The following is a 24011-nucleotide window of genomic DNA, read 5'->3' as shown; positions in this document are numbered from 1 at the left end:
TATGTTCCTCAATCTTTTTAAAGTTTTTTAAAAGCTTATGGGAACATGGTATCTTAAATGCATACACAATACTGTCAAGGTAAGAGTGAGTTACAGAAACCAGAGAAGGAACGCAGTGGAAGAAAATAAATCTGTTCTTTTATTGCAACTCCTTACACTGTAGGATGTATTTTATGACACCAAAATGAGTCCATATTGTAGAGTCCCCTCTGCAAAAGCTGGCAGTGCAATAATATCTCACTGTCTTCACAGAATCACAGGCTGTAATTTGTGTTCACACACATTTCCTCATTTGACTGTTTCATGATGCTTTTTCTTAACTGCTGGAACCATCTCACCATTCAAGTCTGAGCTACAAATGCATTGTATTTTAATATTCAAGTGTTGACCATTCCTCCACATAGTGACAAGCACAGTTCAGCTGCATTTCACATGCCACTGCTGAATCCCTCTCAGATCTCTTCCCACCTTTCATTCAGGGCACTTCTTTCTGCTCTGCACTGCCCCTGGGCAAAGGGGGAGGTTTCCTGTGGCTTCTGCAAAGGGCATTTCACAAAAGCAGCATGAATATAGGGGAGGACATGAGGGAGAAAATCCACGTACAATTGTGGGTTGAGGTCACTCTTTTTTTAGTCCAGTAGTCTGAAAACCCTGACTTTCATTTTCTGTCCCTTTAGAGCCTAAAACAAGAAAAAATGCCTGCATTTTATCTCCTTTTGATACATATTAGTTTAATCATACTAATTATTGTATTTTGGCAGTCATTCTTAAGATTTAGGCAAGATTTTAGAAACAGTACTTTGCTTTCTAAAGTAGTCTATGAAATAAAAGCTGTCTGGTCTGTTTACCTTGGATTAGTACAGAAAACTGCCTATAGAATGAAGAAGAAATAAACCCACCACTAGAATAGCTTCTGGGAAGGTTGCTACAGACAATTCTGTGCGTGACAATGTATAGAGAGGCAGCTGACACAAACCAGTATGAAGTGACACATACTGACATGCTGGATACCAAACTCACGAGGACAGAAAAGTACCAGAAGACAAGAGAAATAATTTCAGAACAGGGCTTTCATAGCTACAGCTGAAATGAATAGAAAAGATTTTCTTAAAAATTCTTTTCTGTACATAACATGTCATTGCTGTAGAGGAGGAGGTCAGCTAGGCTCCATCGCCCTGAGCTGTGTTTGCTGAAGAGATGACAGAGTTGGTTTGTGAGAGAGATTAGCTCTGGTTCCATCAATCACACAATGAGTGGCTAAGGGACAGCTGACATTCAGAGGAGCCCATGACAGGCTTGTGTGGCCACAATTCGTGATTAAAAAATGAGGCCACAATGGCAGCTTCCTAGACAGTGCCTTATAGAGAAGCTACAGACAAGAGAAAAACCATTAGGCAGCAGCTTCATGTGCTGGAAGGCTGTGTTTGCAAAAACACATTGATAGACTGGGCATAAACAAGCTGCTTGGCAGGAAAGCCAGGAAACAGCTGGGACAGGGAGAGAGATCACCAAAGCATTGATCAGTGTTAATTAGTAGTGATGAAGAAAGACCTTTTCAGTGATGAGTGATTGTACAGAGTCTTACCATCCTCAGTAAAAATGGGAGCAGTGTGCAAGTAGTGGATGATGTTAGGGTCTTGCTCAAATGGACACTCCACTTGTTTCCATGTTATAAATTCTCCTACTTGCTTAGCCAGTTCCAGGAATTTCTGTAAACATAAATCATTCCACTCAGATACAGTAATATTACCTCATATTCAGTGTTTGATGGTCTGCACTGAAAATTGCAGGCTAATTGTCTCAGATAGTCCCTCAGCTATCAGAATGGGATAGGTAAAAACATTTTTCAGATCTTACTTCAAAGTTGACGTGTCCATTTGGAAGGCGATTAGCACATCCCTCATTCAAAAAATAAATGTCTTTGATCAATAGGCTGAAGAAGGGGATCACAATCTGTGGAGAGAAATGACAATACCATTATCTTTTCAGTTCAGTATTTTCTCTGCATGAAAGAACAACTCAATTGGGAGAGATGAGAATAAAGAAGTATTAACTTTTCAGTGTGCTGTGCACTTGAAAAGCAGTACAGCTACAGGCCAGCAAAAGGGCAGTAGTGTCTAGAGAGACCTTCAGCCACCAGGAGAGTGTATGCTGAGATGAAAGTGAACTGAACACAATGTTCACTGAGCACAATAACATGGCTAAGAAAGTGCTAAAAGCCCCATTTATTATCAACAACATCACTGTCTGATGGACAACATCAGACAGCAAAGAGCAAAATAACACTGCAGAACTCTTCCCTTTCCTGTTGTGTCCTTGTAAGCAGAGATGTTGAACATAAAAATTGATCTATTTAAACTCAGATGGGAACCAAAGAACCAATATTGTCCCTGGACAAGGAAAGACAGCATAAAATTTGGTGACCAAGGACTTGTCTACAAACAGTTAATCGGGAGCTGTTTCATTTTCAACAGCTCCATGCACAGCTACCTCTTGAGGCATGTAATTTCCTTCCTGGTGCATGATTAATACAACCTGCTTCTCCAAATTAACCTGCAGACAACAGGATTGAAAATATTAAGCTGGTTGACAGGAAACTGCTAACAGTAGCCAGAGAGAACCACTATAGTCCTTAAAACTAGCCCTGGCCATCATCCAGGGCAGAGTGGCATTCAGCAGTGACCCAAGCCTCTCCCCTAACCCATCAGAGTTGGATCATAATTTGCTATAAAAGAAGTCTGCATAGGACTCTTGAAATTGATGGAATTACAAGCAGGGAAAAATAAATTTTATGCCAGATGTTCTACAGCAAAAAGCAGTAGCAGTGCTCCTGAAATGCATCCTCAACCTCAGCAGAGATCCAGAATGAAGCAGACTCTCTCAGGGTCCTTTGTCTCACAGCTCAAAGGGAAAAGAAAGATAACACAAAGGACCAGTCGATGGAAGCTGACAGTCAAACCTCAGACTGCCCACCTCTCCAGCAGTGACACTGGGACAGCAAAAGGCTGCCTGGGGGGTTTGAGCTGAAGGTCAGCAATGTCTGTCGTTTAAAGCACCAAGTACAAACTTAACCACCATGAACACAAATGCAAACACACTGCATGGCAGTGCCCAAATGTTTCCACTGCTCTGTTTGTATATTAACTGAGCTGGAGCTTATTAAGCAGCACCAAAGCTAAAGAGCCCTCATGGCATGCAAGAACAGCCAAGAGAGCAATCCTTTAGTTAAGTATTTAATGTTATTCCATCTCATTAATGTTATTCCACCTCATGCTGTACATCAGCTGTAACAGGATATGAAATGGACCCAGAACAGGATTGGGAGCTGTTATTTTCCAGTTTACATGGATGCTACAATGCTGTGATGCTCCAATGAGGGTGAACAAGCTATAGAAGTGAAAACACTGAGGCAAGGAGTCCACAAGCTACTGCCAGTGTGTGTTGTGAAAATGGAAGCACATTTCTGTTCTAACTAAATCACCACATTCAGTAAACTTTTAAAGATCTGCATCTCTGCTGGCTTTCTTATGGGACAGCCACAGAACAACTCTGTAATGTCACTGCAAACTGCCATAAAAAAGCCTGGACTGATGCCCCAAGAGCCACTGCATACTTATCCTGATACATTCCACTGATAAAACTCAGGAATGAAAACAAAGCACAGCCTTATCCTCACAAAATGCTGAGCCCTCCTATTAGAATCAGGTGGAACAATTTCTAGTCAAACTGAGCTAAATGTGTTTCAGGATTTATTTTCATATTACCCAAACTAGATCATCAACCTGGAGTAAAGAACACAACTCACTCTATGTGGTTTGTTTTCTCCCAAAAATGATGATGACTCTGTAACCAGTGTGGTCTCAAAAGGTGGGAAGATACAGAGAGCTGGAGCCAGACACTGATCCCCAGCTAGAAATCACTGCCAGGTTCTGTCTACATATTTTTTTTTTTTTTGCAGGCAGATGTGAGCTTGTTCTGTCTGCTCCACTGCCTGGGAGAAAGGTCAGCACCATTAGTGGTACTAAACATGAAGGAAAAGCCTTGCTGAGAGGAAAGGTACACAAATGTGGGCTGGATGCCAGGGTAATACAGCTACAGAGCCCCCAGTCAGCTCTGAACATGGCAGAGCTTGTTGTCATCTCATCCAAAAGATGCTGAAAGACATACCCAAGGATACCAATTCTCTACACATTTCCATGGAATTGCTGTATTCTGGTCACCATTTATTTTCCCAATAAAAATATATTACCCTGTATGCTTTACTTTCCAAATTTCTGTAGGAAAAACAACAAAAGTGGTTACAATTATACTCTAACACTGGCTTCACTCCAGGCACTTTGCTAGCATAAAACCTGGGTTCGTGCCAGAAACCCATATTTCTCTCCATTTTTATCCCCCTTCCATGCCATCCAACCCACCCACATGCTGAAGGACAATTGCCTCCTGCAGAAAGAAGACAATTAATGAGATCTGACTTTTTCTTGCTCCACAGTATCAGACAGCAACAACACACAGTGCTGTGCTGTACACGCTCCCAACATTTCAAAGCCAGAGCTATACCATGAGTACAATGCAGAGTTTCCCAGTGGAATGACTTCATTTTGGAGCTGTCACAGGTCATTTGGCTGCACAGACAAAACCAGACTTGCTTACTAACCAGTATAGTCCTCTGCAAGCACAATTCAGTTTGAAGATAAAAATTTTCTTCAGAGTGAGCTTTGCTATGAGTTTGCCAAGAAACAATGTAACATCTATCAAAAAGAAGTCATCATGTTCTTTTGGATGCATTTAAGTTCATTAAGACAAATAAATTATAATCTTGCTTATAAAAAGAAACTAAATTCCTTAATCCTACAGAAAGCATTCCATGATCTGCTGTATCTGACACTGTAAAATACCCAGTATGAGCAGCTACCAAATCATATCCTGGAGCATTTTCCTGAACTAATGTTGTCTACACAAGAAAAACAGAATATGGGCTTTTTCTGATGTAAAATAGATTCCTTTCAGTCTGATAACCTCTCTGCCATCAGTATTAACCAGCTGGGGGTAGAGATATGACAGAGATTGCTAACTTCACAGGAAATTAAGTCAAACAATAAAGCAACTGGTTTGAATATCTATGATGGTTGCAGAAGAGCTAAACTGCAAAAGCATCTCAGACTGACAGGTCCTTACTGCAGTGTGTGAGAGTTGAAAGGATTGCTTTTCCAGTCACACACATCCAAATGATGCCTCCTTTGCATAGAGAAGTGCTTTTCAGTGCACTCCCATTGCAGCTGAGTCAGCCTGCCACCAGATGCTGATCTCATTTCACTGTAAATGCTGTGAGATTCCATTAGCTTCAGCAGATTTACATCAAATTTACAGGGGTGTGAGATTAGCATCTGGCTGGGCTCCTCTAGTGAATGAATACTAAATTCCATATTGTGCTTGTTCATGCAGCATCTACTTCAGCTCTGCCATGCTTAGTGCAGAGATTACCCATTTATGATTATGGGCAATTGCAGTGTAAAACACAAACCTTTTTTCACATACCAAAAAAATAAAGAATTGAATGGAGGAATAAGAAAATTAACAAGAAACATACTGGGGCCAGGAGGATTCTACACTCTAGCATCTTGTCAATCTGATTTTTGCAGCATCAGTGACATGTCAGAAAGCTCCACATCTACCATGAACATTGATAAAACACTTCAGTTCTTGCTCACTAAGATGAGAGCAACAACCACATGAAATGAAAATTCACAAGGACAGAATATCACCCCAAATTTGCTGCAAAGGATTTAGGCTAGACTCCCTTGCAGGACTTGTGATAAATCATCTTTCCCTAATGTAAATGGAGATCCACCTCGCCTCCATTGCTGTGCCCTTTGCTCTCCATCTCACCTCACACATCACACAATAGGGGCTTCTGTGCCAGAGCCTGGGGCACAGTTGTAACCAAGCACAGCTCCACCTGCCTCTGCCAGGCTCCTGCTCCACCACCAAAATAAAAGTCTTTTCAGTCTGGAATACCTGTTCCATCAGGTTTATCAATCTAAACAGTGTGGATTTTCCAGGGATGTAGAGACACTTGCAACAAACTTCTCCATGGTGTGTGTCCTGCCCTCTCTAGCCCTCCCAATGTCTGACAGCAAGTCCACAAGGATTTGCTTTGATCCTATAGAGACACTTTCAATCACTTTTTTTTCCCCCACATTTTACATTTCCAGTTGCATCTTGAAGCACACAGGCCTTGCACTGGTGACCCATGGAAGGGAGGAGAGCATCCTCATCAAGTGTTGGAGCCACTGACTCCCAGGAGAAATGCATATTTCTCTTCACAGACACAATTCTTCCCAATAATATTTCTGGGTTTCACATTCTCTGAGCCTCAGAGAAAGAAAAAACAATTCTTATCTCATTTATGGCGCCTGTGTTTGTGCACAAATGGAATGCATTGTGGAAGATTGTTTACCTGAAGGGAATTGATAACTGGATTCTGGTGTGAGTGTTTTGATTCACTGACCAATTGAATCCAGGTATGGTGTCAGGACTGTTGGCTGACAGTCACAAGACTCTGTGCAGTGGAGTGCTTGGCAGATTCAGTTTAGATGTAATGTAATACAGTATGATAAAGTAATTAATTAGACTTCTGATAAGATGGAGTCCTCCTCATCTTTTCTCCCTCCACTGGGGTTTCCCTGCAAACCCTATACCCCAGCCCTGTGGGGAGGGATGGGCTGTGCTCACACCCACCTTCTCCCTGTTGCTGTGAGCAGTGAGGGACCTGTGAGCAGCTCCCCGCAGCGCTGTCCGGTAGTTGTAGAAGTTTCCAGTAGGGTCCATCTGGTGCTACATGCACAAAACAACACAGTTGGTTAGAAAGTAGCCTGGGCCCTCTAAAGACAATTTTACACTCAGTTGTAGCAAACTATGAGCAGAGCAGAGCCTCCATCTTCAAAATGTACATTTCAAAATCCACATGCCTGCAGAGCCCCAAGGATGCAATCAGAGGTCTACAACTCATGGCTGTTTATACCTTTGATATTTCTACTGACAGCTTACTGAGCTTTTATGTGAAGAATAAGCACTGCACATTCTGTGCCAAATCCTGGAATTCTCAATGAAAAATATTGTGGGGTCTTCACTCAACGTCCAAGGTATAGATCGGGAGCTTTACATTCAGCATTGTGCCCAAGGCCCAACAAAACATGCATCACTAGAAGCACTGTGACGTGCATATAGGTTTATACTTTGGGGTTTTTTAATTCCTCTTATTTATTTGAGTACTCTGAATCCCCTCTACATATCATCAGCTTTACACCCTCCTCACTACGCCTGCGGTATTTCAGCTTAGAATCAGGCTCTCTGCCTCTGAAATGTGTCTCCACACATCTCACACCTGGATAACAATGTAAAATTCCCAAACAAAAATATCCTGCATATAATTAAAGCAGTGCATCAGGGATTAATTTTTTTTTACCTCCAGAATGAAAAATTTGGCTGTTTTCACTTTTGACCAAGTCTTCTTTAGCCTGGAAACTGGACTCATGTTCATTCCAGCTATGAGTGAGAGAGAAAAAAACAGAGCCATTGATAAGAGCTGGGTTTGCTTTTTCATCTGTGACAGCTGATGGAGGACCTGGTTAGAAGCTGTACTTACAAATGATTGCCATCAGTGAATTAAAATTCCCTATGTTAAAGCACTCTCGGGCAACGTCGATGAAGAATTCGATGACTTGTGCTCGCTGCTTCTTTTTTGCAGGCTGTAAATTAAAATAAATGAGTCTCTGTAATGAGCATATGCAGAATTGGAGGTCATCCTAAGCATTTGTTCCATGCATTGTGGGGCTTCATGCACAGCCTGGGCCATCTGCTTTCAGTCACTGGCCCTAATTCTGTTCCACAATCCAGTGGATGCTGGTGACTGGCAGCCTCTGAAATCAAAGCTTTCACTGCAGTGACACAGAAGAAATTCATGGCGATTCCCAGCCCCAGTGACTGTCTCAGTGCTGGAACAGGCAGCCCAAGCACAGACTCAGGTCCCTGCTGGCCTCCCCGAGTCCATAGGCTCATCAGCACAGACTTCCCCAAGGGCAGGATTTCACACCCCTGTAACAGCAGCATCTCTGTCTCAGAAAGAGCCTGTTTCATTGCATTAATCCCTTTCCCCTCTCCCTTTAGCAATAGGCCAGACCAAATGGTAGCATTTTAAATACACATTTTAATTGGACTGGAATCACCCTAACTTTTCCAAAGATGATCTTCAAATGGTAATTCTCATGTGTCACAGGCTATCTAGGCTCTTTAAACTATTACTATTCTTCCCTTCCATACCCTTTCCAAAGAGGAAAACATGAATTTCATTTTGATGGGACCAAGTTAAACAAACTAAAACCACTACGAGTTAAGAAACAACAGCCACAGCTACATTAATGGGCAGCAGGACAGAGAGCCATGGAGTGGGAATTCACACACAGCGCAGATCTTTAGGATGACAGATAACAAATACGGCTCTGCTAGAATCTTTGCTGGCAGAAATCTCACAGGATAACTCAAGGCATTTTTTTCCTCTCTTTTTCCCTGCAGGGTTCATTATTCCACACTGTGCTCCTACTACATCAAGAGAGCAGTGCATTCCCCTGTGTGGCACCACCTCTGTTTTGCAATATGTTTGTCATTTATCAGGTCTCTTCTGCAAGTGCAACACTATTAAAACTTACCATCAGATGCTTAGCTGGGTCATAAGAAATAAATCCCCAGGATTGCTTATTAATATAAAATCTCAGCGTGGTACTTCAGGTATGTGGTAAAACGTGGCACATATTTGTAACTTACCATGCAAATTTCTGTTGCTACCAGGTAGCAGAGTCTATTGAACCATTTCACATAGGCCTCAAGGTTACTTGTCTTCTTCTGCTCACTGAAACAAGTCTGGGGGGAAAAAGCACAGGAAGATGTAACTGTGTTCCAGTCAGTGACCTGATCACTAAGATGAATACTGCACAAAGGTAATTACTGGCCACATCTCTCTCTTGCTCATGGAAGACTGTGCATTTAAGGGCCCATTTAAAAAAATCCTGTGGATGCCTGGGTGTGTCACAATGCACAATTCACACTGGTGTCCAAAAACAGCACCATTTTGCCTGCAGCAAGTGTTCACTGAGAGTCTGCACTGACCCTTGTTCACTGGGATACAAACAGCTGAGGCATTGCAGGATTCTGACATCAACAAGGACGTGCAGACAAAATAAGACAGGCACAGTCTTCCACAGCAGGCTCAGTTTGTGACTTTGATTCCAGGATTTCCTCCACCTCAGTAAATAAAATCACCCACAGTCCTTTTCTGGAGGGGAGGGACCAGAATTTAGTGAAGTGTACAAGAGATAAACAAGAGAAAACACAGTTCTGGTTGATTTTTTATGAAAAAACCACTATTTTCCTTAGAGAGTTTTCAGAAAAACAGGTTCTTAGCAACCAGCTCTGCCTGGATGGCTGTGTTTGAGCAGGTCACTTACCTGCCAGAAGCACTTCACTGATAAAAGCCATTAGAAGAAGCACATTTTTCACTTATTTATATAAAATTTAACATAAATTCCCATAACTGATACAGACTATGTGAGCAGAGACTTGGCTGAAGTCTTTCAGTTCCTTTGTCATCAACAGAAAATTTTTTCACACAGCCTGAATATGTTGCTTGGGATTGTAAGAATTCAAGTGCTTTGCCCAGCTTTAAACTCTTAGACAATCCATCTAGGACACAGCCCTCTAAAGTTCAAGAGATTTGTCTGAACATTCAGGAACATCCACTAGAGGGTACCAGAGAATACTGATTTTTGTTTTATTAGGATGATCATTTCCCAGAGGCACCATAAACACATGTCACTAAGAGGAAAATCATAATGCATGAGCAAAGATCCATTAATGTCAATGGGATCACCCATATTATGTAAGGCAAAAAGAACCCCTTGGCTTAATATGATTCCCAAGGAACTCCAAGTAAGAAAATATTCACCTGTGATTCTGTATACAGACGTGTTTAGGAACAGAAATCACAGTACCATGCTGTGGAGGAGCAAAGCCTAACAGGACTGAAATTCTGAGCCACTTTATGAATAGACTACAAACACAATAAAAGTGTATTTTTAAAACATCTCAAAAGTAAATGTTAGCAAGCAGCACGTAAATATCAAAAACCCAAAGGAAACCCAAATCAGCCCCAGTCTAACTATAGCAGCTCCTTTTCACGTGCTGTTTCTTGTTTCCTATTGCAGCAAAAAGTACACAAACCCCAGGTTTTGTTCTGAAAATAGTATTTCCATCTCAGAACTGCTGTCCTGTGCCAGGGCGTAAGAGCCAGAGCTAATAATGCAAAACTTGTGAAAAATGTGCAACAGTAAAGTGGAGACAGACTGCTTTTTAAAGGTTAAGCTTTATAAATGGCAGCAATATTTAGCACCTCCCAAGCATCTTCCATCTGCAGCTCAGAATGCTTGATAAACATTCATAAGTGAAGCCTTTTGAAGCCCTCATGCAAGAAAGATGTTTAATATGATCTCCAGCTGGAGGGAATTCAGACCTGAGCCAACTCCCTGTGTCTGACAGGGATGTTCTCCATGGGTCAGGGAATATGACTCCACATAAGGTTGGTGCTACTTTGTCCCAAGATGTGTCCAGAGAAGGGCAGAGGAGCTGGGGAAGGGTATGGGGCACAGATCTGAGGAGCAGCAGCTGAGGGAGCTCAGCTTGGAGACAAAGAGGGGGAACCTTCTTGCTCTCCACAGCTCCATGGAAGGAGGTTGTAGGGTTGGTCTCTTCTCCCAAGTAACAAGCAGCAAGACAAAAGGAAATGCCCTCAAGTTGTACCAGAAGAAGTTTAGATTAGATATTAGGAAAAAATTCTTCACTGAAAGGGTAGTTGGGCATTGGAACAGGCTGCCCAGGAAAGTGGTGGAATCACCATCTCTGGAAGTGTTCAAAAAATGTATGGGTGTGGCACCTGAGGACATGGTTTAGTGGTGGCCTTGGCAGTGCTAGGCTAAGGGTTGGAGCTGATGATCTTAAAGGTCTTTTCCAACCTAAACTGTTTTGTGATTTTGTGTGCAATGCTCTCCCCCTGGGCTATATCTTGGCACAGAAGCTTTGCTAAATCAACCACTCAGAGCCTGAAGAAAAGCTCCAGACTGTGATCCCACTGTGATCAGCCTTGCTGATATGAAGCCCAGGTGGCTGAAATCTCACTGTGGCTGGTTTGGTACTTGTGTTTCTGACACACATTTGCCGCCTTTGAGCTCTTTTCTAAGGAATGTGAACAATGCCCAGAATACCTGGAACTCCATCTCTCCCTATTTCCCTCACGCTGAAACAAACTGCAGAATCTCCACAAGTGCAAGGCAAGAAGGAAAGGGCCCAATGTTGCACATTTCATCCATCCATCCATCCATCCATCCATCCATCCATCCATCCATCCATCCATCCATCCATCCATCCATCCATCCATCCATCCATCCATCTTTTCCCCATTACAAGCTATTTTGGTGCTCTTTGTGCAGCAGTACAGACACAGGTCTTCCTGATACCTTTGAGGATCCAATGAGGAAATTCAGCCATTGATGTATGATCTCAGTTGGAATGTATACACAGTCCAGGGCAAGAATTTTCCATCCTTTCTTTTCAGACAGTATGTGAAATCTCTGACTCCCTCTCCAGCTAGGAAGCCTCTTTCCTTATTGAGGCACTCACTGAAATGTTACTTCAAACCTCAGTGGAATCAGTGGAAAGACTCCAAGTGGCTTTCACAGCCTTTGGATGAAGCCCTGATCAGGCACTCTGTTCCCTGTGGTGCTTTGGGTTATTGTGTAGAGAGAGAAGAGTTGATTCATGACTCACTGACTCATGGCTGTGGTGTCTGGGCACACACTGAGGCCATTACATCACACCCAGACCCTTCAGTCCTTCAGCAGAGCAGCAGACATTCCCTGGCTGTCTACAGCCACAAGCATCTGTCCCACTCAAAGAGCTTGGGAGGAACAAGCCTGAGAGCACAGCAGGGTGGTGGCCAGTTTGTCAGCAGGGAGGAATGGCAGTGACCTGCCAGTGTCAGCTCTGCCAGCAGGTTCCCATCCTGGCCATGACAGCACAGGCCACCAGCTGGCCTGGCCCATGTCAGCTTGTGTCCCTGCTCGTGGGGACCTCGTCACAACTGCACAAACTGTGGTCACAGGAGACACTTTGTGTGTGGAGAAACCATACCTTGGTGCCATCCAGAGGGTCCTTATGGACAAAAGCCTGCACAAACTCCTCAGGTCCAATGTGACTTAGTCTTTCCTGTTGAGGGTAGGGAAGTGGGAAGAGAGAGGGAAAAATAAGAAAGCACCCCAGAATATCTTCTGTTTCTCTTGATAAAACAACATCATTTTCTGTCAGCACTGAGTGGTGTCACTGAGCTGCTACACAGCCAACTAACTGGACATTAAAATTCATAACAACAATTAGAACTATGTCAGCAGAAAAAAGAAAATTAGAATAAATACTGACAAGCCACAGTAAGAGTCCCCTCCACTGTGCTGGATGCACAGGGAGCCAGCAGACTTCAGTTCTGCTTGGTGCTCCCTCTTAGTAAAAGAGAGGCCACCTCCAGCAGCTCCTGAAAAAAATGTGGCAGCTCCAACAACACACTGACCCTCCTGCTAGGCTTTTCACTCTCCTTAAACGTGTTTATTAGAAAAATAAACATTTTCAGTAGGTTGTAGGCCAGAAAGGTATTTTAGAGGAGGTATTTTGTAATTCCTACAATCCAAACTTAGAATACTCAAGCAACAATAAAATAAATGGTAATTCTGGTCAAGGGAAAATTTTATGTCTAGTCCTAGGCTTTTTCTCTGGCCCTCTCACCCAAACACTGATAACTGTATAGGGCTCTTACTAATCAATAACTGTTTTAAATAAGTATCAAATAATTCTTACTAACAAATAAGCATCAGACAGTTTCAGTGCAGAGCACTTGATGAATCAGACATAGCAATGAAAGAGAAGGTAGAGAGAATTGATTACAGTACACTGGAATTAAAATCTCTGGCTGGATCTGTTTTAAAAAGGCAGTGAAGCCCCAGTTACAGGGAATTTCCCCTTGGAAGACAGTTGCACTGTGGAAGAGGAAAAAAACAAAAGCAAGGAAAACCTCCATGCAAAAGGACTTCTACTCTCTGGCTTAAATTTCATAAAGCAAAGAGAGCCAAAGCTGCATGTTCTGAAAAATATCCATTCAATTTCTCGACAAACAGAATATAAACTATCATCAGAAATCTGAATTTCTGATTTCCTACTACTCACTCCAATCCACAGTGCATTTCATGTTTTGTTTTTCCATCCTTCCCCTGCAGGATGAGCAGAGGGAAGCAGGACAGGCAGCAGGGCACCAGAGCAAGGAGAGGTCTGCAGATGGCAGCAATGTTTTATGTTCTCTGTGCACACCCAGGAGGTCTGTGGGGAGGACCTGACCCTGGGAGAAGGGTGTGCAGCACAACCAAGGCTCCAGCACTGCAATTTTTCACACAAGAGCCTGTTTGGGAGCAGACTGCAGCCCAGCACAGGGGGAACAGCAGGAATTTGTGGGGGTGGTATCTGCACACCCTTATATGTCCATGCACAAAATCCCAAAGGGAAGAATGAATGGCACATCAGACAACCCACTTCTTTGTGTATCTGCAGAAATGGATTTGAACTGCTAAAATTTCTTCCAAATTTATAAATAGCTTAATGACCAGCCTTTTATAAAGGCCATTTTTAAATGACCAGCCATTTATAAAGGGTCATTTATAAATGACCATTTCAATAGCACCTGCAGAGCTTGTGGGGCTCTGAGCACCTTATAAAAGTGACATTCCTAGGACTTGACTTTGATGGGATAGATTCTCATTTCACAAACAAGCAAGCAGAAGTACAGTGACCTGCTCCAAGCTGCACAGGGACACTCTGATATATAGTTTTCTTGCCAAGCATCTCTTAACCTGTCAAACCCTGCCTCCTGCTGCAGTGCTGATACAGCATGGGATAGGCTGCAGCAGTGCAGACATTTTTTGGTTATGTCTGGAATACTTAGCAGCTGATGGCTTAAAATAACATCTCTGGCTGCACAAGTTGGGAACCATTCCCACTTACCAGCTCCACATGTGTCAGCTGCTGAGCCAGGGTGTAAGGGTCACTGCAGACACTCAGGATTTCTCTCTGAATTGATGGAGGTTTAGTTTTAAAGGCAACCAGCTTATCAGAGACAGCAGTACTGATCTTGACAATCCCTTCTTGCCCATGGCTGAGGGTTGCAAGCTTCTGATTCAGGGCTTGCAAAAGCTGATTCATCTTTTTCCAGTAAGCCTGGAGAGACAGGGAGAGAAACATAAGCCACCCAGAAAACTTGACATTGGAGTGGGTTTTTTGTGCTGAATTTTCCTTTCTGCAAAATACTCCTAAGGCAGCAACAGGTTACCATTTTATTTCCAACAAGCCTATTTCAGAATAACCAGTTGGCTTAATTACAATTCTGTGCTCTGGACACAGAGTCTGCAGACGAGAGAAGAGGCAGGCAGGACTGGTGGGTTGTGCTGGCACTGATACTCCAGATTGCTGCCAACATCAGGCTCAAAGGAGAGGCAAAGCTACCACATGAGTTACTGCAGCTCTCTGGAGCACAGCAGCTTTTGGTAACTATCTTTTATGTCAGCTGCATTTTGGCTGAGAACTCTACCTGTTAATGCTGCTTTGTCACCTCTTATTTATTCAGAATAGGAAATGTTTCTAATGCTATTTTCTCCATCCTTTTGACCCGAATGCAGAAGAAGCTTGCAGCTGCTTGCTACCCAGCTGGAGTGGCTGGAGCATTGTGTAGCTTTGAGTATTTAATATCCAAATGTTAATTGCTGCTGAAGGAAGCTCATATTGTATTCCAAGCACAGCCATGTGCTCAGCAGGATCATCATTACCAACCTGCCCAGGTTGTTCTCAGAGCTGGAGCAACTCTTTACAGACAATGAATGGAGTCTCTGGCCATGGAGGATGGGCAGAAAAAAATTACTTCAACTGTTCATGACTGACAGGTGCAGACATCACAAAACTGAGATAACAGAACTGCTGGGTGGGTTCTAAGGATAAGGTTAACTGGAAATGTCCTTGGCTAGACTGTGCCTCACCACAAAGAACAGCACACACCTGTGTCCCAAGCTGGATGCAGCTTAAGTGAGCCTTTGGGAAGTCATCCCATGGTTTAGATCCAGCCCTTGTCTTCAGAGTTTTGTAGGCTGTGGATAGTCTTCAGTGTTAGGCATTGACAACATTCACATTTTAAGTGTTCAAGGAACCAGAGTCCGTGCTCTTCTCAGCTGCACAGAATCCAATCTGCACATTGGAGACAGCACCTCCTCCTACTTCACAGTGAAGAATAACTTCTCACATCTACTCTGTCTTCATGACAGGGTAGGAAAGGCTGGAGACCTTGACAACATCCCAAGGGCTTCAACTTTTGCCACAACACTTTGTAACTTTGATGCAGCTTTTCTAACAAAAGGTTTCACATTGCTCTCCTTTCACTTAAGGAAGATGCTCTCTTGAGCTGGGCTAGAACATGTACCAGATGAGCAGAATAAGTCAGCCTTTTATTTGTAAAACAGCTGTTAAGTCTGAAATGAAGCAAGTCCCCAGAAGGCAGGAGGGACATTTCTTGGAGAATGACAACACACAATGTATTTGGAATCAAATCCCAAAGGTGGAGTGAAAATTGACTGAGGAAAACCCCACTCCTTCAGTTTCTATCTGTTACTGATGTGTATTAGCTGTAAAGGCCTTCTTCATGTAAATCCTCATGTCAACAGATGGTCACACTTTTGATTAACAAAGACTGTTCTGGACCTAAACTACTGAGCACCACCTAAATATTTCTCTGTTTTACATCCAGGTGTGTTTGCAAATCTCAACACAGCTTATGGAGCTCTGTGAACACAGTGGGATTTTTTAGTGAAAACTCAACTAGAGACATCTTTGGCATTTTGTGAACTTATTTTGTAAATGGGAAACTCAGTTTTTTGGGGGTGGGGTACAGTACTGAAAGCCAAGCCTCCTAATGAATAAAAAACATCTGGCTAAAAAACTTGGCTGGAAACCCAGCTCCTCTATCTAAAAGGAGTTTGGATGAAAAATCTTGGACCAGCCATGTCTATGCAGTATCAAATTCTTCATAGTTTGGACAAAAAGCCAAAAAGCTGCATAAAATTGCTTGAAAGACATGCATATTAGCCAGTCTTTCAATAAATCTTTATCAAGAGATCTAGTTTCACCTCATTTTGTAGGGAATATGGCACAAAAAATAGATATAGACAACAGTAAACAAAGACTCAGGTATGCCAACCACCTAATACAGAATGAAAAAAAAGAGACACACTGAAAGGACACAAACAATTACACAGAAATCAGAGCTCTTGAAGAGACTCACTGGAAATCAGTTGGGTGCACCCTTGCTTAGAAAGCTTTTCTGTGCATATTGAGAGAGAAATTAAAAAAAGAAAATCCTGCTTTTGCCTTTCTAAAAGCCTTTCCTGCCTTCTTTAAACTACATCCATGAACTGAAAACAACATTGTTCATTACCTTCAACGTGCTGGTAATTATCTTGGCACAAAGTGACCCCCCACTGTACAGGGGCTGCATGCTGGACTTATCAACCAATTTCACTTCCCTGCCACATTAACAGTCAAAAGAAGCACACTACTGTTTAATATTTAAAGAAAATGTTTCGTTCTTAACTAGGAAAGTTCCTCTGAAGACAGCAGGCCTCAGCAGGTGGCTTAGGAGCTCAAATTTTAATTAAAATTTCTAACTCTAAATGCAAATCACAGCACTTACTAAGAAATGTTTCTCAGCATGGACACCTTTATAAGCACATCACAACCCTTAGAAAGTGGACTCTACAAAGAACAGGAGCAGACACTGCAGGGGAAAATCCTGCACTGACCTACATGGACTGGATGACATCACAAATCTTTCAGTCTTTAACTTCTGTGATTCACAACAGGAACAAGTTCCTTCCAAAAATCTAATGGTCACCATAACTGTTCTGTTCTGTCCCTTAAAAAAAAAGGAAATTTGCATTTGGAGGATATGAGCTGTTTCTTAAATTAATTATTGATCTTGCTCAGGCATAATCACTTGCAATTACAGTGCCTAGTAATATCTGAAAAACAATGATTTGAAACTAATGTAGTCTGAGGCCCCCCAGGGCACCCACAAGGATTTGTACACAGCTGTGCACGCTCCAGAGCAAAGGTGGGCAGTGCTTGCTCAGGTTAGGCAAATAAACCCCTGCTTTGCATGCAGAAATTTAATTTATAGCGTTTGTGATTCTTCATCAGGGCAACTACTGCTGTTAAAGAGCACATTCTAAGTCCCTGTTCTCCACCCTTTGGTGGACACAAACTGTTGACACAATTCTGGAGGGTCTGCATGGGTTTCCCTCACTCCTGATGCTGAAGGGCTGCGAGGCATCTTTTGCTGTGGCTGGCCAGGAGCAAGTCCATTGCCTCTTTTCCTTGAGGGAATTCTACTGCTCTGGTTAATGGAACTAAAGACACTTTGGCTCTTTCTGAATTATTTGTTGCCTTCACCTCCACCATGTCTCACAGCTTCCCTGTCCTACCCCTTCCCTCCCAGCCCAGCCAGTCAATCCATGCCAGCCTACAGCTCCCTGGAAGTGCCACACATGCTGCCAGCCCAGTCCAAGAGCAGCTGTTTCCATTTATATTTCATGTGCATGGGAGAGCCCAATTTCATTGTTGTTGTGCTGCAGCCCTGCTAATTCCTTCTGTCCTCTCTCCCCTCTTCTCTCTCTCATCCTCATGGGTAAGTTCTTGCTGTTCTGCTGGACTGCTCCCCTCTGTGGCTCAAGGCCAGGCCTTCATGCAGCCAGTGGAACTGAATTTTTCCACATCCCACAGTTAACCTAGAAGTAATTAGAGACTCTCAGTGTACTATTTGCTTATTATTTTCATGAACTTTGTGGTCTTTTTAATGTTTCTGAATTAATTTATGGGGTTCACCCACCTGAATTTGCCTCTTCCAGAGGCTCCATTCACTGTGGCCCACTGTGCCACACACAGAGCTCACATATTTGAACCCCAGGACCATACAGACCTCTAGCCTGAGTCTGTGCTCAGCAGGCCACACACTGCTGTCTTCTGCCACCTCCATGCTCCCAGACAAGCTACATGTCCACTAATATTAGTATTTTCTTTAAATATAAGAACTTGGATCCAGAGAAGCTGTGGATGCTCCACCCTTGGAAGTGTTCAAGGCCAGATTGAACAGGGTTTGAAGCCACCTGGTCTAGAGGAAGGTGTCCCTGCCCATGGCAGGGATGTGGAACAAGATGGTCTTTAAGGTCCCTTCCAGCCCAAAGCAGTCTGTGATTCTATGATCATAGCTTGGGAGATCACAGCTCTGCTACTGTTTGAATTGTCACCAGCAATGACAGTCTATGCTGTTCCTTCACATATTCCTTCTATAAAATGGGAATGCTGCTATCCTACAGTTCCATGTGCAGGAGATAAATTCCAATGCTCACTGCTCCAGGAGCACCTAAAGAGAGATGTAGCTTTCAGGGAAGATACTCCAGGTTTTTACATTATTGGGAAAAAACCCTCTGGGAGCATCCAGGAAGAGGCATGGAACAGAATGCAGAAAAAAGAGGAAAAGGAGGAACCAAGTGGGAAAACGAACTCAATGTATCAGCAGAACATCCCAAGTCAGGTATCCTCACCTCATCACATGGAGCTATCCTGTGAATCATGTCTTTGAGATGGCCAATCATCCGCTCTTCCTGAAAGTCATACGGGAATGTCTCTGTCCACTCTGTCAGCAACTGTAAGATTTTGGGTCCAAACTTTCTGATTCGAGCCTGAAATGCAAACCATTGAATGATGGACTGAAACATGATTACTCATTAAAGCCTCTCACTTTTTGTGTGTGTCACTGAACGTGGGGCCAGGTTTTCAAAGAAGGCATTTGTGTTGCACCTGCAAAACCTGTACACATGCATACAGAGTGTGGTGCACAAATATTACATTTTGGCATGCAAAATGTACCAGAACTCAGGTGCATGCACAACTGCCTGTTTTACATGCAGATTTAAGTATTCTGCACATGCAATTGGCCTTTTTATGGTTGGATGGACATTTTGTTGGTGCAACTTTTATACCTTTTTTAAAAACATCTGGCTTTTTTGCTGATTTGAACCATTTGTTCTTCCCTTTTGTACTTACAACCCTTCTATATTTTCATCCTTCTCTGAAAAATTGCATTGACTTTCTTGACCATCAAAGAGGGTTTTTTGCTCCTTTGCTTTCTGGCTGTATGAAAAAAAACTGTTTAGTGACCAGTGGCAGATGCACTGAAGAAAAAGATGAACAGAACAGCAGCATTTTTGTAACTTTATCTGGTCTGCTGGTAATGTTGCTCTCTTCCCACATGAGCTCAAGGTCATGATGCGACAAGGACACTCACACAGCTTAAAGCTGATGCCCACTTCTGGTGGAGATTTATCTGAGGATTGGGATGGGGCAAGGAGGGAAATGCAGAGAATGGCACCACTGGTGCATTAGTGTTGTGTCAAAAGACAGCCAGTGTGGTTGCTCCCAAAGCTTTCATCCTCTGTTATGTGAAAAGGAAATGGTGTTAGAAAACAAACTGCATTTTTATTTACAGAAAACACAGACTGAAACAAACAGCCTTCTTCTGCATCCCCACATACTGCAGCTGAAGTGTACCCTGTAATCAGGAAAAATGATACTCTTAAGCTCCCTGGCTCTTTGTTTTTCAACCAAGGTGGTCAAAATGCATATTTCAGCTTTCCACCAACAACAGGTTTCAATGAGCCACATCTCTAAAAATAACTGCTGTCAGCTAGCATTAAACTCAGGCTCAAAGAGCAGCAGGTGGCTGCTGAAGGGAAAGCTTTATTGGAAACTACAAAGGTCTGGGGAGACATTTGCTCCAGCTGTGTAAACTGCATTATGAATTGATGGAGAGGACTTTGTGCAAGTCACAGGACATGGGATGAGATGTTTTGTGTGTACAAGGTTTCAAAATCAGCCCCACTTTCAGGAACACAAAATCAGCTGTGTCCCACCAGCCCTGTATTGCTACAACACCCAGATGACCTTCAGGCAGATAAGAAGTCTTCCTAATAACACAGTGTTTTTCATTTCTTAAAAGTTTCATGAGCAGCAAAACATTGCAATGCTCACATTTAATTCTTCTAAACCTGTATCTCACAGAACTGGAGAACGGAACCTCACACCTTAGAAAACTTGTTTTGCCTGGTTCACCCCATACAGATATTTCTATTAACACTGACTGTATGGGTAACCCAAGTCTGGGATTGCTGAGCATTCTGGAGAATGGCTCTCCACAGTGAAGGCAGAGCTCCTGCTACCCATGGAACCAGCTGTCTGTGCAAAAACAAGCACATGGTCAGATGTTGGGGACTCAGTATTTGATGCCGAACTCACAGTTTCAAAGCTGGAAAGCCTGATCCTGAAAACCATTTCAGAAGTTCTGGAAATTTCCAACAAATGCATGTTCTGTCCCTCTCCCCTGCTCTGAAGGTGCATCTCCTGCTCCAGATAAATAACATACCAACCAAATGTTCACCAATGCAGCAAGGAGAGCTTGGGCAGAACCCAGCACCGAGCAGCATCCAGTGGGACCCATCACCTCTGCACTGTCTGTGGCACTGCCAGAGGGTGCACATGTGTTCCCATACACTGTACCAGGCTGCACAGTCCCTGGGGCAAAGTGGGAAGAGTGCTGAGGCAGGAGCAGCTTGGATTTTCTCATTCTGTTCACCTGTGAGGGCCCCACTGCTGCTCCTGCCCATTCCTGGTGCTCTGAGGGCAGAGGGCAGGAGGGTGGTGGGCACCTGCCCCCCTGTTACATGGTGCTCAAAGTGACAGGGAAGGCCAAGGGGAAATATCACTGTACCAGGAGCAAGAAAGCAAAGGGGCAGAGACATTAAGTAAAAATGGGAGAGAGAGTGGTGTGTGGACATCAGCACCCAACAGTGTGTGAGGGTTATGTCCTACCTCCTTGCATCCCGCAGGCTTCCCCAGAGCCTTAAAGGAGTTAAGAAGGAAAGTCACCTGGGAAGACTGAGACAGGGGGAAAGGGAAAATTAGAAGAAGAATTGAAGTGACTACTGCCTGAAACATTGCTCTCAGACATGGATACCAGGATGCCTCAATGGCAGGATCTCAGTGCAAATCCTTTATGAGAAAGATTCCTTCAATCTAAAGGGTGGAAGGGACACACACCAGAGCCCCAGAATCTTCTATCCATTGAAAACGCCTCACATTTTTCTGCTGTAAGCATAAACTAACCTTGTCCAGCACGGGGTCATCCAGCCGCTGCTGCTCGATGCACTTGTGACAAACCCGGGACAAAAGCTCATGGGGTTCAATGAAGAGTCTGGAACTCAGCAGGAATGTAAAGATATAGGCTTTCTGCAGGAGAAAGACAAGGAGACCTACTGTAAGCAGCCACACAGTGGGTAATATTGACTGTAAAAGCCTTGAACTTCACAGCTTTTTCATTTCTACTTGGCAAGACCTTTAGGAACTAAAAGACAAAACAATTCCTGACCCTGGAACTGGTTACACTGGGCACAGGAGCAGCAGCATCTCCTTCCTCCACAGCATCTACCTCCAGCCCTCGGTTGCCTAAACCCTGGGCAAACATCCAGTGAAGAGAACATGCAGGAGCAAGCCCAGGCACAGGAGACAGCCCAGCCAGGATGCTGGAGACAGTACAGCTAAATGGGCAGGAAACTCTGTCTTGTACTGGGTTGGGAGCTGCAGACTCCCCCACATCGGCCACATCTTGCTATTGCCCTGCAGATATCATCCAGCCTATTTTAAGCAATCTTTCATTTATTCTATTAACTCCCCAAATTTCATTTCTATCAGCCAAGTCATACCATATGCAGTTCCACATCTGTGAAGCTGTGGGAAGCAGGTCTGCTGGATAAATCCTTGGATTATTCAAATTATTCCAGCAGTGAATTTAAAATACATGCATGAAGTCTCAGCTGTTGCATCCTGACCCCTTCTTGCATCCTTGCACCTGAATTATCTCCTTTCCCCCAGCCCCAGCCATGCTCCCAAGCAGCAGGTATAATATTACATATCATGCACTGCCTAATGAAAATCTCACAGCCTGATCTGCCCATTACCTATTTTTATTGCCTTTTTGTTCCTTTTTTTTTAATTGAGATGCTTCTTTATTACTTATTTTTAGCTGATCAGAAACTGAGCTCCGGGTAATTTAAAACATGCTGCCTGCTCTGCATTGATAACTTTCCCAGTCTCCTCAAGTACCCAGAAGTCAATGTTCCTCTGTGCTTTGAAATACAAGCCATGGAGATATATTAGCACTTAAAAGTCTTCCAGTCAAACTCTGTCTGAATTCCACTGAGGATGTCTGAATTCCACTGAAAATCCAGTGAAGTCAATAGCTTGCAGGACCATAAACCTGCTTCCAGTTTAGATCCTCACACTCTTGGTGAGGAAACACTTAATTTCCACTGATACAGCAACGATTGGGATCTGGATTATGCTGTCCAGTGACTGCAAAGTTGTGAATACAATACAGGTAAATTATAAACCCACCAGAAGAAGCATCTCTGTTATCACCAAGGGAATGCTCTGTACATCCAGGCAAACCTGGATGACTTCAGCAGCCACTGAAACTCAGCTAATTTAATGCCAGTTCAGACTTGGGAGTTCTTTGCTTCAGTTTTTCTCTAAACCTCTCTGGGAAGCGCTGCTATTTTTGAAAAGCTCCAACTGCTACATCACTAATTCATCACCACCTCAGCTCCCCCCCAACCCTGTTCTCTTATTTAAAGGCAGTATCATCTTTGGGATCTGCTTCTTCATGGGAACAATTATAGAGCAGTGAAACAGCATTTAAAGCAATGCATCAATTTACCAAGCTTTAATTGTATGCAGCTTTTAAATGAGCCCTCTTAATTCAAAATTTAACACATTTTCACTTTTGCATAAAGTGCTGCCCCAATTCATCAAAATTAAGCCATTTATTATACTGTGAATTGCTTACTTCAGGGTAGTAATCAGTGGTAGGTATCAGATGCTGGATTAGAGCATCCAGAGATGCTGAGGTAAGGTTTCCATCCTGGAAGATCAGTCCTCCTTGTTCACCTTCTTTTGAAGTATGTAGATGAGGGCTGAAGCCACATGGGGTAAACATACTGGTAGAACTCAGTGTTTGGGGCATGCCTTCCTGCAAGAGACAGGGACAAAATCCATCAGATCCACAGCCACATTTGTCTTCTGGCTGATTTGACCAACACAGCCACTAATGAGAGCTTCCTGTGCACAAAATTAGCATGATCCCTTCTTGCTAACCTCCACATCTCTTTCATTGCTGGCACTGGCAGATCACGCCTGCAATGGGCAGAACACAGAAAATGGGACATTTTGATTTATGCTTTTGGGCCAGAAAGTGATGGCAGCTACTTTGGGCTCCCCCCAGTCAAGAGTGGCTGTGATGATTCCCTTTTCACTGACATCTCTGGGCAGGCCCACACAGGAGAAGGGAGATACTTGGGACAAACCTCAGCAGGTTCCTGAACAGGATGAAGCAGTTTGTTTGAACCTCTGCCCTCCTGAGAACGAGGCAGGGAGAATTTAGGGTGTGAGGGAGAGAAAAGGGGTGCCACATAGAGCTTGCTTGGGATTGGAGCCCTGTGGCTCCCATGGGACAGCAGAGGTGTCAGAGTGAGTGAGGAGATGGGAGCAGGAGTCAGCTGGGGGAGGATGGAACAGTGAAGGGAGTTGGAGGAAACAGAGAATGTGGGAGCTGATGAAGAGATTAAATAGCAAGGAAAAGAGAAATGAGGAAGAGTGAGAAGGCAGACACCTGAACTATATTTGGAGCCCAAAGTTAGTCAGTCCTAGATCTATACTTAGGT

General features: G+C 43.4%; 1 protein-coding gene across 1 annotated transcript in view; it reads right to left on the bottom strand.

Moving 5' to 3' along the window:
* The window catches only part of RASGEF1C (RasGEF domain family member 1C), a 31858-nt gene extending 8544 nt beyond the window's left edge, over positions 1-23314 (bottom strand). The window contains exons 1-11 of the mRNA XM_066560070.1: positions 23138-23314; positions 21400-21522; positions 18783-18920; positions 14146-14358; positions 12238-12312; positions 8824-8919; positions 7649-7751; positions 7469-7548; positions 6742-6837; positions 1858-1953; positions 1586-1709 (exon numbers count right to left, since the gene is read on the bottom strand). Coding sequence (XP_066416167.1) covers positions 1586-1709; positions 1858-1953; positions 6742-6837; positions 7469-7548; positions 7649-7751; positions 8824-8919; positions 12238-12312; positions 14146-14358; positions 18783-18920; positions 21400-21522; positions 23138-23314 — 1321 coding nt within the window. The remainder of the gene's footprint in view (positions 1-1585; positions 1710-1857; positions 1954-6741; positions 6838-7468; positions 7549-7648; positions 7752-8823; positions 8920-12237; positions 12313-14145; positions 14359-18782; positions 18921-21399; positions 21523-23137) is intronic.
* Positions 23315-24011: the final 697 nt, after the last annotated feature.

Source organism: Molothrus aeneus, chromosome 15 (genome assembly GCF_037042795.1).
Source record: "Molothrus aeneus isolate 106 chromosome 15, BPBGC_Maene_1.0, whole genome shotgun sequence".
NCBI lineage: Eukaryota > Metazoa > Chordata > Aves > Passeriformes > Icteridae > Molothrus > Molothrus aeneus.
The sequence above is the reverse complement of the archived record's forward strand: the minus strand, read 5'-3'. Positions and strand labels throughout refer to the sequence as shown.